General features: G+C 39.4%; 1 protein-coding gene across 6 annotated transcripts in view; it reads left to right on the top strand.

Moving 5' to 3' along the window:
* Positions 1–15,203, top strand: part of CPQ (carboxypeptidase Q) — a 145,417-nt gene that overhangs the window by 86,294 nt on the left and 43,920 nt on the right. For all 6 annotated transcript variants that reach the window (XM_040078152.2, XM_040078134.2, XM_040078180.2 and 3 more), the window contains one exon: positions 4,738–4,849. In XM_040078152.2, the coding sequence (XP_039934086.1) occupies positions 4,738–4,849 (112 nt within the window). The remainder of the gene's footprint in view (positions 1–4,737; positions 4,850–15,203) is intronic.

Below are 15,203 nucleotides of genomic sequence, written 5' to 3'. Positions count from 1 at the left end.
ACCTCTGCATGGTGGTTTTCAAAATTTAATACAAATGTTATTCTAGAATAATAAAGTGTTTGAAAATGTTGGTTATAGTTCTTTCCTAATGTTTAGTATTTATGATCTCCAAGGCTGATAGAAAGAAGCTTTTGCTTTGAGTTTAACTAAAAATGGGATAGACATTTCTTAAAATTCCTTTTATTCAATCAGAAGGTAGTTCACCTGCATTTTATGAAGTTGTTGCATGACAAATGCAATTGGCCTGTGTGACTACATCTGGGATGGCAGATTATTTTTTAGTGGCATAAACCATCCTGCTTAGAAAAGGATGACATATGCACTTGTATGTTAACGTGTGGTTCCTCTTCCTAATTTTCTTGTGTATAGAATATTACATTTTTTTCTTTCAAAATATTTTAATATATGTGATTGAAATGCTGCACATGACCTAAAGACATCCAATAGAGATCATCATTCTAATGCAGAAGGAAATAGAGTAAGAAAGATGAATTTGTCATGTTGTATGCTATGTCTTACCCCAAATTTATTTTTAGTCAATTTGACAAATATGTATTCCTGTATTTGTACTGTCCTGTACAGTTGCTTGTGGTTTCTCTGCATATTTAAACCAAATACTTGTACTTACAGGTACTTACAAGCAATGCTGTGTTCTTCTGGCATTTCTATAGGGTTGTTTTGTGCAAGTGTAAGTTATCAGTGTCTGTGTAGATTTGGAGCTGAGAAACACGTTATGGCTTTGAAAGTAATGTGGAAAATGCAATAATCATACATCCTTGGTAGCTTTAACTGCTTTTGTTATTAACCCACCTATACAGAGTATTATAATGCTATTATTTTATAATATTCCTTTAAATAATGTAGAGGTTTATATTTCACAATTTCAGAAATATTTCCATTCATTGCTGAGACACGTTCCATCTACTTGAAGACCAAGATAAACACAGTGGGTTTTGTTATTTTATAACTGTCTTATTTTAAGAATCTCTATGGCTATCAGCATGATCAGCGAAACTTTCATTTCAGCAGCTGCTACAAAAACATGATAGTTTGAAAAAACAACTGTTTTGAAGACACTTTCACATAGAGGTAGAATGGTTGTATTTATGTAATTGCTCTTGGCAATAGCTTCAGTAGATTTAAGTTGAAGTTCATCCATAAAATTAACTGACTTTCTCAATCCACTTGAACCTTGATCTGTTTTGGTGTAGTATTCTAGAGCTGATGAAGAAGTTTTACAATTGGAGTGTGTAACCCCAAATGAGATTACACCACCTTCTTCTGATTCGGAATTTCCTGCTGTTGCAATATGTGTTCTTCCACAGAAATGAGGAGTAATTCCCTCTCAGACACTGTTGAGATTGCTCCCAGGGAACAGTTAGTCATGTATTCTTTCACTGCTAAAGACAAGGCATCTTATCGTAAACTTGCTTCTCTCACAATGAGTTTACAAACTTGTTCTAAATAATTCATTTCATCTTGAAGCTCTGTTTCCCAGGAGACAAAATAGTTATTTTCTTAAAATCAATTTTTGCTTTAAGAACAAAGCAACCACATGGTGATTTTGATGCTGTGGAATTGACGTCCTTTATACCACAGACAATTGGGTTTTCACTCAGAGCCTTTTCTGTTCTTTTTAAAAAGTTATTATTATTTGTGGATTCCTCATTGAGTGGACTGTATTGAGCCTGCATCAGTTGGCTGCAAAGTGTGGTGGTGCTCCAACTCTCTCCTGCACGGGCAGGTTGCAGTGGGGCTGCATGTTCAGGAGCGAACACAGAGCAGAATTCATTCATGCGCTGCCCTCACCAACAGCAAGCGTGAACATGTGCATAGTCCTCCCTTAGAGGAAAGCAAAAAGAACAACCACAGTGAGCATTTCTCTTCTCTGCTCTCCTTTCAGAAACATTTCTACCTCCAAAGCTGGCATTGCTTTTCTCAAATGATCTGGTTTCAAGCTGTGTGGCTATTAAGTTCTTCTACTGCAGGGCAGTGTTCCTGGAAAACGTGCTGTTTGCAATCTTTTGTGTAGGCCCTTCGAGGATCATGACATTAAATCACAAAATCACAGGAATACCCCTGAGAAATTCTGAGGCTTTTACGGAGGGGCTGTCCATCCAAGCTTAAGCACTTTTGAAGAAGGAGAGGGTTTGGAATAGATTGTAGCATGTCTATTTTCTACCAAGAAAATGAGTCTGCTGTAGAGCAAACACATGTTAAGGCTGAATAACCAGAAAAGAGAATTGAGATGTGAGGAGGAAAGAGTAAGCTGCTCTTCAGATTTGGATCACAAGATTTTTTCTCCTTCTAAGGCATGACTGTTCTGTTTTTTGTAACACACACATTTATAAAGATATCACAGTCTATTTTCTAAATTTAAAGGGCTTTGGTGCATACTGATTTGACCCATGGCAGTTCAATGGGTATGATTAATACTTTCCCATGGTGTCCTGGTTTAGGGACAAATCTGGGAGAAAACCCCTGAATGGGATCCCTCTGGGAAGCAAACCCAAGTGGCCCCTCCCTCCAACCAGTCCGGTAAAAAACTCCTTTGGAGAATAGTGGAAAAAACTATTTTACTTAACAAACGTAGTGCATACAAGTACAAAGAATGAATAATATGAAACAATAAATCATCTCATTCTGGAGTGAGATGGCAAATTGAGAAAGTCCTTGCCGTGGGTGTAGCTCGGCTCTCTCTCAGTCTCTCCTCAGTCCCAGTCCCTCCGGCGCTGCTGGAAAATGCCGAGGTCCAGGCCCCGGTGGGCTGCAGGTGCAGCCCCCAGTGCTCCCCTGGGTTTTCAGTCCAGAGCAGGTTTAAACAGTTCCAAGAAAAAAGAAAAAAAAACAGTCCAGGGAACTTCTCTGCCCTAGCTAGCTGAAACTAAAAGAAAGAAAGAAAGAAAGAAAGAAAGAAAGAAAGAAAGAAAGAAAGAAAGAAAGAAAGAAAGAAAGAAAGAAAGAAAGAAAGAAAGAAAGAAAGAAAGAAAGAAAGAAAGAAAGAAAGAAAGAAAGAAAGAAAGAAAGAAAGAAAGAAAGAAAGAAAGAAAGAAAGAAAGAAAGAAAGAAAGAAAGAAAGAAAGAAAGAAAGAAAGAAAGAAAGAAAGAAAGAAAAAGGAAAAAAAAAAAAAACCAAAACAAAACAAAACTCTGTCCTGCAGTCTCTCCAAGCCTCTGCCAAACAACCCATCTGGAGAAGAATGTGGAGGAGTCAGGCAGTCTTCCCAAAACAAACTCCGTGCTTCTCCTTGCTCTTAGAACCAGTCTTAAAGGCACAGAACTCAATATACAGCACAAACAGAACAGACGATTGGGGGTGTAAGCACCATAAAGTTACCCTAGGACACATGGCCTCTGTTTAATACTATGGATATTTCAGTTATGTTACCTGAGTTTGTGTTTGGTTAGATGAAAAAGACTGTTGTATGATGAGTACTTGATACTTTTTATCTTGCCATGATAGTTGATTAATTTTAATAACCACTGAGAATAGATTTATCTGACATGAAGAAGAAAATAGAGATCTTCATGTTTGGGCTCCAAGTTACTTTGTTGCAATGTTCACTGCATGCTTTACATCATAGACTCTTGCCCTCCAGGAGTTATAACAGTAAAAATGCATCATGTTCTCATTTCCAGTGCTAGACTAGTTGTCTGGTGATGAATAGTAGATGAGATAATATGCCAGGAGATCCTCATCCCTTAGGGAGAAGAAGGTGGCAGAAAGAATGAATATTTTGTACATTTTTCTGGACTCCACAACTCTGAGGCTTGTTTGACATCTTCTAACCAGAGAGTGGGAAGCATCCCTTTGTTTAGGGCCTATTTTGAGCAGAACACAGGTGGATGCTCCAGGATCTCCTTCAGTTTTTCCTTAGTGCTGAGTTGTCAGAGGTTGAATGAATCCTGCTTTTGGTTTTGTGCTGTTGCACCATTTTGTCACACTGCCTGCTTGGCTCAGAGTTTTTGTCCCTCCTTGACCTTTCCATTATAATCATAGATCCATCAGCCCTTCAGCTCAAGGCCCATTTGGGGAACTGTCACACTTGTGGTATTTATCTCATGCTGCTTGTCAATATTTGAAGGGCTCAGATCTGAAAGTGGATGTTGCTGGAGATGCCCATAATACTATACTCTAGTTACAAAACCTTCTTTGCAGCAAACCCATCTGGGACTTGCTACCATGTTTTGAAATATCCTTATGACTAATGGAACTATAAAATATCTTGTCATTGTTGTAGCACATAGGGGATCTGGTAATAAATTAGAGGTCCTCTATGACAAGTACCATAGATATATAATAAAACAAAAACCTCTGGGAATGCTTCAGTCTAAGTTCATATTTTTTCTTTATGCACCCAAAAATAGGATTAATCACATTTCTTGCCTAAGGGCTTAAACAGTTGGACTGTGAAAGAAAATTTCACCAGTCAGCAGTGTAGTAGTCCTGCATCTCTGGAAAGTATGCACTTTAGTAACATACAAGATAAAACCTTTCATTTAAACATTTCTCACAGCCTATCTAGTGGCAGTGGTTTAAAGTAGTAGAATCCCAGATTAATATTTAGCAACTAGAGAACAATGTTTAATTTTTTTCCTTGCTCCCGTTCTAAACAAAAATGCCAGCTTTGTGACAAATCATTAAAATGCTTAAATGCTAAACAGAATTTTCTGATTCAGTGTTTTCATGTGGATGTGTTTTCATGTAGATATATTTTCTCATAACTGCTTTTCCAGGTTGTATTGGTCAGTGGACATCTGGACAGCTGGGACGTTGGGCAGGGAGCTATGGATGATGGTGGTGGAGCATTTATATCATGGGAAGCATTATCACTCATTAAGGATCTAGGTAAATCTTTATTTTTAAATATCTTTAATACATTACATTTCCAGATTATTTTGTATGCTGTCTAAACTGGATTTTCTATTTTATCCATGTCTTTGAGCACAAATATTCATTTTGTCACTATACCCCTCAAAGCTAGTTCAAAACAGACTTTTTAGATTGTTGAATTGATATCCAAGGATGCTTTTCCCCCTTCATCAGATGGAATCTATTTTTCCTCCTTATTCCCTTTTTTCCCTAAATGTAACCTGTGGTCAAGAGGAATACCCAATGTAATCATTAGAAACTAAAATCAGCTGCTGCTCCTGCTCTTAGCCCTGGCAGCGTTTAAACAATAAACTAGCTTCCCCTGCTTCCCAGTGGAAAGATTTGTGCACTTCAGCAATCTCAGTCTTTCTTGAAGAGCTCCTTGTAGACAAGCTCTGTTATGTGATTAGCTGCTTGCATACTGTAGTCGTGAGCATCAAACATCCGTGTGAGTTCCTATTCCTTTATTTTGCATTGTTTGGACCACTAATCTCTCAATTTCCCAGTCTTGGAATTTGGTCTTCTAAAAGCAAACCTAATAGGACTCTTCTATGAAGAATCCAAGTGTACTCCTTCTTTTAGTGTTTTTTGATTTTTTTTTCTTTTTTTCTTTTTCTTTTTTATGATGCATAGAAAATTGCCTGTGTTTCCTCCACCTTCAAGGAAAAGAAAGTTATTCTGCTGTGTTTGGTACTCCATGCCGTTCAGAATAAACTGTTGTGTGTTTCTTAAGGGCAGGTTCATGGTGGCATTGTATAATTTTTATTCACTGGGTTTCCCTTCATGCATGACTGAAATGCATCATTTTCTTGTTTAAATATTTGATTTTCTCTGGTAGAGAAACCCTGTGTGTTTGCTGTGCAACCTATGGTGAAATGCTGTTCTGTCAGCTGGGAAGTGTTGGAGCCTTTGCTGATGCCCTCTCTTCTGGGCAGCTGTTGTGTTCTGCTCTTCTTGTAAAAGTGTTCTGCAGAAGCACAAGGCTGGGAGAGGACTCCTGGGTCTTCATAGCTGTGGATAACCAAGGAGCATACACCTTTCACAAACTGGCCTCCGTAGCAGGTTGGTTAATGCAGATTTTATATCTTAGGCATTTAAACCCTGATTAAAAAAAAATAATAATAATAAAAAAGGAGGACAGCAAAATAAAAAACTGTGAAGATTGTGTGAGAAACAAATTAATGACTTTTATTTAAAATCAATACTATGGATTGTGTTTTGAACTGTGGAGACTTTGTCTGATACATTTTTGGACCCTGATAAATTTAGTCTCAGACTAGTCCACCAAATACATTTGAAATGAAGACAAGCCAACTCAGTTGGCTCTGTGCCTGTGTAGAAATTTTTTACTGTGTCCAGGGAGTCTTAAAGCCATGGTGCATTGTGTAGCCGTAAAAACTGTGTCTGCATTTACCAGAGTATAACTCATCTTACAGCTGCGGTGATATGATCCTCAAGCTGAAATGAGCATTCTGAAATATGATTTCTAGAATATGAATTTATATTGTCTACTAAGAAAACACCAGTACTTCTGCCATGGCCCTTTGGGTTAATGAAAGCAAAATGCTATTGCACTATTAAAGCAGGTTTTTCAGTGAAGGTCTAATAGCATTTCACCGTGATATCACTGTGACCCTTGGACATGGCTTATGGACAAGATATAAATGATGCCTGTTAATTTGGATTCTGAAAATTGCATGTAATACTTGAAAAATATTATTGTTTAAATGCAATTCCATACTTTCAACGTAGCGTCCTCCTGAAACCATTTAATAGCTATTGGCTTAGGACCAAATACATAAAATTAATTGAAAAATCATTAAAGTTATGGTTTAAGATTGTCAGATTTTATTTTAAGCAATACAGTTTATTTTCTTGCCTCAAGTAAAAATTTTAATAGTTACTGCTTTTATTTCTAAGTAAATCAGTTACTTAATGTATTGGCCTTTATACTTCCTCATATTTCCTGAACCTTCAGTGTTAGCTTTTTGGTTTTTAAATTGAGGTGGCAATTTCTGTGCCATATTGGTATATTTTTTTTTCTTTTTGTTTTGTTTTCCTTTGGGTTTTTTTAGCTTTCCAGACAATAATACTTACATGCTCCCCACAAGGACATGTACCAGTCCAGCACAATCTGAAGTAGCTTTACATAGTCTTCAAAACTTCAAACATTTGGTAGCTTTTTTTTTTTTCTTTCATTTCTATTTTGATGTTGTTTCTTTTTGAGGGAAAGGCAACTACATGAAAGTCAGACTGAACTGAAATTGTTTGGCGTTATATTAGCAGAGAGTGGAATAAAAGTATTTTATTGATGTAAAATCCCATGTACACATTTCAGAAGAGTAGTACCTTAAAAGCATAGGGCTGATTGTGATCTGCTGAACACCGTTTAAAGCTATAACCATTCAGTTAACTCTGGAAAGTAGAAGAGCTGACAAGTGGAAAGTTTCAGTCAGTCTGAATACTTTGCTTCTAATAGCTGTAATATCTCTCTGCTCGTCTTCCACAGTGGTATGATGGGAAGGGGGCACCTGCTGGTGGGTGCCATTCCCTCTCATCCTTCTTCAGGGAGAAAGCACAGGCAGCAAATTCAGAGCAGAAGTCAACTTCTAGATGGTTACATTTCAACAAGGTGAATCTTTCTATGTTTTCTGTGCAGCTGCAGTTTCACTCTCAAAACATCCCCTTCAACAATGTGTAGTTAAACATCAGTACCAGCTTGTGCTCCTGCTGGTGCCCATGCTGGCTGTAGACATCTCCTGACCAGAGTGAAAACAAGCATTTTCCTTAGTGTATCCATATCAAGTTCTCTGTTTCAACTAAACTCTCATGACTGGTTGCTTTGCTGGTAGCTAATCTCAGAAAAATTAACTAACTAATGGCCATACTGACTGTTGATGTTCAAAGAGATCTTTTCTCACCGTTAATAATGAAGTTTAATGAAGAACAAAGGAAAGAAAAACATGAATTAAATTCTTGAAGCTTGCATATGCCACTGATAGCCAAGATCTGTGGCAAGCTGCTTCAGGACTGGTGTTCTTAAACAAGGAAGAGGAACTGGAAATGTTTCCACGGAAGTTGTTTATGCGAAGAAACATGAACATTTCAGCTGATTATTACTCCTTATTCCTTACTGGGAATAAAGACATTTTTAGAGTTGCTGAAGCAGTGAACTGGTCTGAACTGGTAAACTCCCTTTCTTTCAGAGAGGCCAAGGCTGTTGTGATTAGATGAGGATTTCTGATACTTAAGAAATTATTCTTCCATACTTGTAGGCAGAGTGTCCATGGCCATAAACTTGTGCAATGTGCAGTTTGCCTTCTGCGATGTCTGGCAGCTGCTGTCCTGCCCAGCCCTCTGCAGGTTTTAATCTTTTGATCTATTTTAACTAATTTTGATGGTGGCATAAAAATATTTAGAATAGGAAGTTCTGATATACTCATCAAATGGATGACTGAGGAGAGACAGGCAAGTGCATTTGTATCCCACCTGAGGAGAAGCAGGAAGAAGACACTTTTAGTCTTTCCTTAAAGATTACAAACACCTGGTTACCAGAACATGTGTAACACTGTGGTAATCACCAGTCTCTCCTTTTAATCTGTCTGCAAATTCTGTGTGATAGATTGCAAATCTCCACGGCAGTATTGAGAGTGTTATTTAGGGTAATTAAGAGATGATGGGAAGACACTGGAGGTGTTTAAGAGAGGAAAGGCTAAAAGGTTCACCTCTTTAAGCTGAGGGAATCCATGGGGTGTTGCATGACTTGTGGTGTGATGAGGGCCTTTGGAAGTTGTAGGAGAGAGCACTCAAGCAAATTGTGGTTTTCTAGTTTTACAGAACAACAGCTGTGTTGCTAATTACAGCCTAGAAATCTCAAACCAAACTTGTTTTCAGGTTGCATTTAAAATTGAAAATTTTTTACCTTGTTAGTTTATGTGCAAAAAAGAGCATCTCTGGAGCTGGCCAATGTCATTTGCTTGAGCATTTTCATGTTGGTCTGGTTAGAGCTCTGGTGTCATTTGAAACATATCTTCTCATGTCCCCTCCCTCACACAAGGTTTACAAAAGAAGCTGCTTTTCCAGGTGAGATGAAAGACTAGCTAAGCAGCTACACATAGTACATCACCATAAAATCCCACAAAATTTATTTTACTACCATATTTTGTCTTTGGTTGGACAGTTTGCAGGACTTGATCCTGCTGTGGATACTTGTTGTCAGTTTCTGTGAAAGAGGTATTTATGCTCCTTTCCCAATATTTCAAGCCTGCAGCTCTTCTTGCTCGGGAGTCCTTTTGTGGGGCTCGGAGAGCACCTTGGCAGGACCATGTCTATGGGGTATGTGAGCAAGAAGCAGCTAGTATGTTCCAATGGTTTCAGAGATCTTTCCAGTACTGCCTCTTTGCTCCTAATTCAGCTGTGCTCCCACATTGCTTGACTGAGGGGCATTTCCCAGCTGAGGCCACAGGTGTTCTGCCCTTCTCCAGTCCTGCCGAAGCCACCTCACACTCTAGTGCTGGAAATATGGGCTGTTCATCCCTAAAGGGTGCTTAAAGGAACTGAATAATGACAATAATAGACAAAGGTCTTTAGAAGGTATGTATGGCACTGTCAGGTTTCCTGTATTTCCAGTATTTTAAGTCTCCTAACAGCAGTAGGGAGCCTACTGGAGTTAGAAATCCAGTTGATTTTGATGGATGAAGTTCAGTGCTTTCTTCAGAAAATTTTCAAAAATTATGACTATTATGCCTCTTTTTAATTAAAACATGTGGAATCATTTTTTTTACTGTTGAGAATAGAAACTGATGGGGTATGTTACTTGATATTGCAGTCTAGTTTATTTTCAGAGTCCCATCTCTGCTAGCACAGGAGGAATCAAACAGTCAGCAGTTTCTTTGTTCACATCTCATGTTTCTTTCAGCAACATTTACCCACAAGCTCTCTTTCCTTGCTCAAGAAACGTGTTTTCTAGCTTTTCCTGGCTGTGTTTCGGTCCCTCTTGCTTTGTTGCTAGCCAGCTCTTGGTGTCCTTCCAAGCCCAGAGGTGCATACCTATCCACGAGCTACTGCTCAGTCTGGGGACATCTTCAGAAGTCAATGGCGGAGCTGTGAATTTGTCAAATGACAAACTTTTCCTCTTTCTCTTCAACTGCTGGAACTGCAGCCAGTGTAAGGTGTTGCCAGTGAATGCTATCTGAACCCCTGCTTCCACTGAAGTAGTGGCTGCAGACTCCAGGAAAGGCTACACTCCACAGATCACTGCAGTGGTGGGTTGTGATACACAGTGAACAGTTCCCTGCTTGTGCTCTTGTGTTGTGCACTGAGCCCGTGTTCAGTCATGTCTGCGTGCCACCTTAGACCAGGAAGTCTCCTGCTTGGATTGTGCCTCAGAGTTCTTCTGAGAGTCCTATTCTTCCACGTAAGAAAACATTTCCTGTGGGGAGCTGCCAGAGCCAGTGAATACCAGCAGTCAAGTGGATGAACAGGGAATGTTTTCCTTTCACACCCAGGGAAGGATGGTGATGCCATTTCTGCTAGAGTAGCTTGATGAAGGAAGAGTGATTGTTGACAAAATCTAATCGCGGTTATCACACCTTACGCACAGCCTTCCTGCATTCCTAGACGATGATGAAACATGAAAAAGGGAGAAATGTATGGTGATAGATGATATGTGCCATTTCCCCCCCTTTGTCTGTTTGCCAGCACTAAGCTGAACTGGGGTTTCATAAATCAGCTTTCTTATAGATGTAGACATGGATCTGGCACAACTGTTTCATAGGAAAAAGACACAGAAAACTACAGAAATGTTTTTAAAACAATGCATGTAAGAATTTTAAGGTACTAACTGAGTTATTATTACTCATAAGGAGTTGATTAGAGAGTTTTTCCGCTTTAAAACTTATTTAAAATTGAAATTTTAACTCTCATCTGAATTATACCCGTGACTAATGCAACTGGAAAACCATTAGACAGAGTTTTGTACAGTTCACTGTAGTCTTTGTATGAAGTTACATTTCTCCAGTCCAAATTCACTGGCTAATATATGAGGACTAAAGATATGTTTTATTAAAAACATGATCACCAGAGTAATTCCTTTTCTGCTAGTTTAATTGAAGTCATATAAATGTAATTTTAATGTGCTTACAAAATATTTTGTTAAACACTTTTCTGAATTGCTTGTGGTGGTGTAGCTGTTTGCTGTCTAGGAGATATGTTGTGAAACATAATTAAATTACTACTTTTGCAGTTTCTGGTTTTCTTCTTTAATCAAATATGCCTGATATTGTTCTTACATTCTTTTCACTTTCCCAAAGCTGAGTATTTTATTCTGACCTTCACATTTTCAATTCTATTAAATCTACTTAGTATGAAATATCTCCATATGCTGTTACACTACAAATGCATTTATTCCTTCATTTTAGCATTTGGTTGAATGCATATTTAGCAAGTACTTAACTCTTCAATTTTCATACTGTGTTGACATAGCAGACGGGTGACTGCAAACATAAAAGGTTGCTAATCTGGTGGTAAATTTAGATATACAGCTCTCCATAGCAATTTTGCCCTCTGTCTTGTGAACTACTGCTTCTCTGCAAGCTTTAATTTATCCAGAAAATTCAAGAAAAAAATCTGAGCTCTGGCAATGCTAGCTTTTGTGTGTTATTGGGGTTTTTTTGGTTGGTTTTGTTGTTTTTTTGTTTGGTTTTTTTTCCCAAATCTCTAATGTGGTTGATATGGTAAAGTGCTGAAATCGTTCCCAAATGAAGTAACGGGCATCTTGTCCTGTCATTTTTTTAAGGTGTAAATTCTCAATATGGAGACAGAAGTGTGCCTGCTTCATTTTCTGACTCATCAGCTTTCAGAATAGTCTAACAGATTTGTTTTTCTAATTCAAAGAGTGGGGCAGCAGAGGCAGAGTACAGACCCATGTCTCATTAAGACTGAACCATGTCTGATACTTGTAATCCCAGAGAGTGTGGGAGTGGGCTCCACATTGCCTTTTCTGCTCCACAATTTGATGAGATCACAAATACCCCTAAGGAAGAATGTATTCCTGAAGAGGAATAAGGTGTGTTTTAAAGGTGGACAGTGTCTTATTCCTTTTGTGGGGCTCGGAGAGCACCTTGGCAGGACCAGAGCAAGGCATGGGCTGGAGGAGTTCTTTGCTGACTCTGAGCTTTTCTTTTTTACACAGGCAAGTTTGTGTTTCCTTTTCTTCTTCTCTTTTTTTTTTTCCCTCTTTTGTTTGGTACACGACTTGTAATGGCTTTATGACACTTCACGAACCAGTTCTCCGTTTAAAACCCCATGTGCTGACAAGCACAGTACTTCTCATCTGAAGTGCCCCTGAGCTGTGCTGCCAGGTTGCAGGAAGGTGTCCACAGAGAAACCCTCCCTCTGGCACTGTTGCTGCCTGACTTGCAGCCCATAAGCGCCAAGCTCTGGGCTTGTCTTCCCTCTTCTCTCCCTCATCTCCCCAGTCAAAAGGCTTAATCCATGTTATTTTTAGTTACTAGACTTGCAAATCATTCACAGATTTCCCCTCCAGTCTTGTATACCCAGCTCCTTCCTTGACATTTCCTCTTGGATATTGCATTGCTTTTTAAAAATAAATCTATCTAAAACCTCTCACATTTCCCTTCTCCACTGTTCTGTAAATCTGCCCTTCTGTCATATGATCATCAGCCCCCTTAAAACCAGGAAAAGAAAACTGCTTGTGCAATCTCAGTGTCCTGCTGCACTGCTGTCAAGGCTGCTGATGGTCTGCAAATCCAGCCCTTCCCTAGACTGGCTCACCTTGGGCACTGCTGTGCCCTTGTGCCCTCTTTGAAGGGCCTGTCCAAACAGCTGCTCACAGTCTGTGCCAGTGGCAGTCGCGTCCTCTCAACCCCCAAAACATGTTTCTGAGCCAGCTGACAGCCCCACGTGAGACTGAGCTGCAGCACCCGGCTTGGCCCACCACCCCACTTGGATTTCCCCCTCCCCAGCCCCAGACCTGACCATTTTCTGTCTTCTTCCTGCAATGCTTCATCTCTTCTGCTCCAGACTTCATCTCTCTTTACTCCAGACTTTCAACACTCAGAGTTTACTTGCTTCCCAGTGCTATTTTTTGCAGTGCTTTGTCCTCAGTGCTGCAAAAAGCAGCTATCAACAGACAAAAATCAAGGAGATTGCACTGCATTAGACTGATATAAGAAGAAAAGACAGTTTCCAAAGCCAAAAGCTGTTTCCCATGTCTAATTTGAGCTTCACTAGAGAATTAGAAATATGTTATAATCACGGTTTAAGTACTATCTTAATCACTGAATCACTAAATTTTTTTTATTTTTTTTTTTCCCAGCTGTTCTTTGCTTTATTTTTGGAAGCTTTTAACTTTGAAGCTCTATGCAGGACTTGAGGGTGAGAGGGTGGACATGACCTGGCAATGTGCACTTGTAGCCCAGAAAGCCAAATATGTCCTGGGCTACATCCGAAACAACGTGGCTGGCAGAGTGAGAGAGGGGATTCTGCCTCTCTGGTCTCCCCTTGTGAGACCCCACCTGTGCTGCATCCAGCTGTGAGGACCACAGCATAGGAAGGATGTGCACCTTCTGGGTTGAGTGCAGAGGAAGGCCATGAAGAGGACTACAAGGACAAAGTACCTCTCCTGTGAGGAAAGGCTGAGGAAATTGCAATTGTTCAGCTTGGAGAAGATAAGGCTTAGGGATGACCTGATTGTGGCCCTCCAGTACCTGAGAGAAACCTACAAGAAGGATGAGAGTCTACTTAGAAGAGCATGTAGTGACAGGGCAAGGGGCAATTTCAAACTTAAAGAGAGTATGTTTAGATTAGATATTTGGAAGGAATCCAGATTCCTTGGATGAGGTGGTGAGGGTGGCAAGGCACTGGCACAGGTTGCACAGAGAGGCTGCAGATGCCCCATCTCTGCAAGTGTTTAAGGCCAGGCTGGATGGAGCGCTGAGCCACCTGACCTAGTGAAATGTCCCTACCCATGGCAGGGACATTGGAACTAAATGATCTCTAAGGTCCCTTCCAGCCCAAACCATTCCATGATTCTATGATTCTGTGATTCTATGATTTTCTCTGTTAAATCATTATTTGTCACTCAATTAAAAAAAAAAAAATCTTCTTAAATAAATGAGTATACAAGTACTCTTCTGCATAAATAGTGAGATCGATTGTCTATACCGTAGAGGGCTGTTTCTAACAAGAGTAAAAGCCAAAGTCCATCTGGTTTAGAATGGAGATTTCTTCTAGGACTTCGGAGGAAAGGTCTGGACATCTTCAATTAACTGTGTTATTACTATCATCCTATTGATTGCAGTTTATTTATGCATGTATATTCTTTGAAATTAGGCTGGGAAATAAGTTGCTAGCAATAAGAGCTTTCTCTCTTCCTTGCCCATACCACAGGATACATAAATCAGGTATTAGCAGATTGTACCATTGTTTTTGATCATGAGTTCTTATCTTCTTTAGCAAAATGTGGAGTACTGGTTTTATTTTTATTTTATACTGTACAGAAATTTTGGAAGTTCCAGGTATTTTATGAGAAATGCATGCATGATAGAAATATCCCAATTAATGACGCACAGTAAATCCCCTATGTCTAATCAGCTCCAAACTTGAGAAAGGCAGAGGGAGTAATAAGAATTTAAATATCAGTGACATAATTATGTATCTTGATACTTTTTTGTATAAATACTTATAAATATTTTTGTATAAGTGCCTTTTAAAGAAATTCCAAGCCACAGGGTTACAATGCAGAAAAGGTCATAGCTTATATGTTTCAGTGCAGCAGAGGACACTACTTGAGGAAGATATATCTGTATGTACCTCTTCCTAGTAGCTCCTAAAACAAATACATTGGTGACTTAGGGAGAATTAGAAGTAAGAGAACATAGAGAATAGTTTGGGTTGAAAAACATTATTAAAGGTCACTTAGTCCAACCCCCCTGTAATGAGCAGGAACTGCTTCAACTTGATCAGGTTGCTCAGAGCCCTGTCGCATCTGACCTTGAATTTCTCCAGGGATGGGACATCCACAGTCTCTCTGGGCAACCTGTGACAGTGTTTCACCTCCCTCACTGTAAAAAGTATCTTCTTTAATCTTAATCTACCCTCCTTTAGTTATATACTTGTCCTTATTGCCACAAGCCCTGCTTAAAAGTCTGTCCACGTTTCTTGTTGATTCACTGGAAGGCTCCTCCAAGGTCTCCCTGGAGCCTTCTCTTGTCTCTGCCTTTCCTCATAGGAGAGACGTTCCATCCATCTGTTCATCTTTGTGACCTTCCCCTGGACCCACTTAAAGACGTCCATGTTCTGTGCTGAG

Source organism: Hirundo rustica, chromosome 1 (assembly GCF_015227805.2).
Source record: "Hirundo rustica isolate bHirRus1 chromosome 1, bHirRus1.pri.v3, whole genome shotgun sequence".
In the NCBI taxonomy this organism is placed as follows: Eukaryota; Metazoa; Chordata; class Aves; order Passeriformes; family Hirundinidae; genus Hirundo; species Hirundo rustica.
The sequence above is the reverse complement of the archived record's forward strand: the minus strand, read 5'-3'. Positions and strand labels throughout refer to the sequence as shown.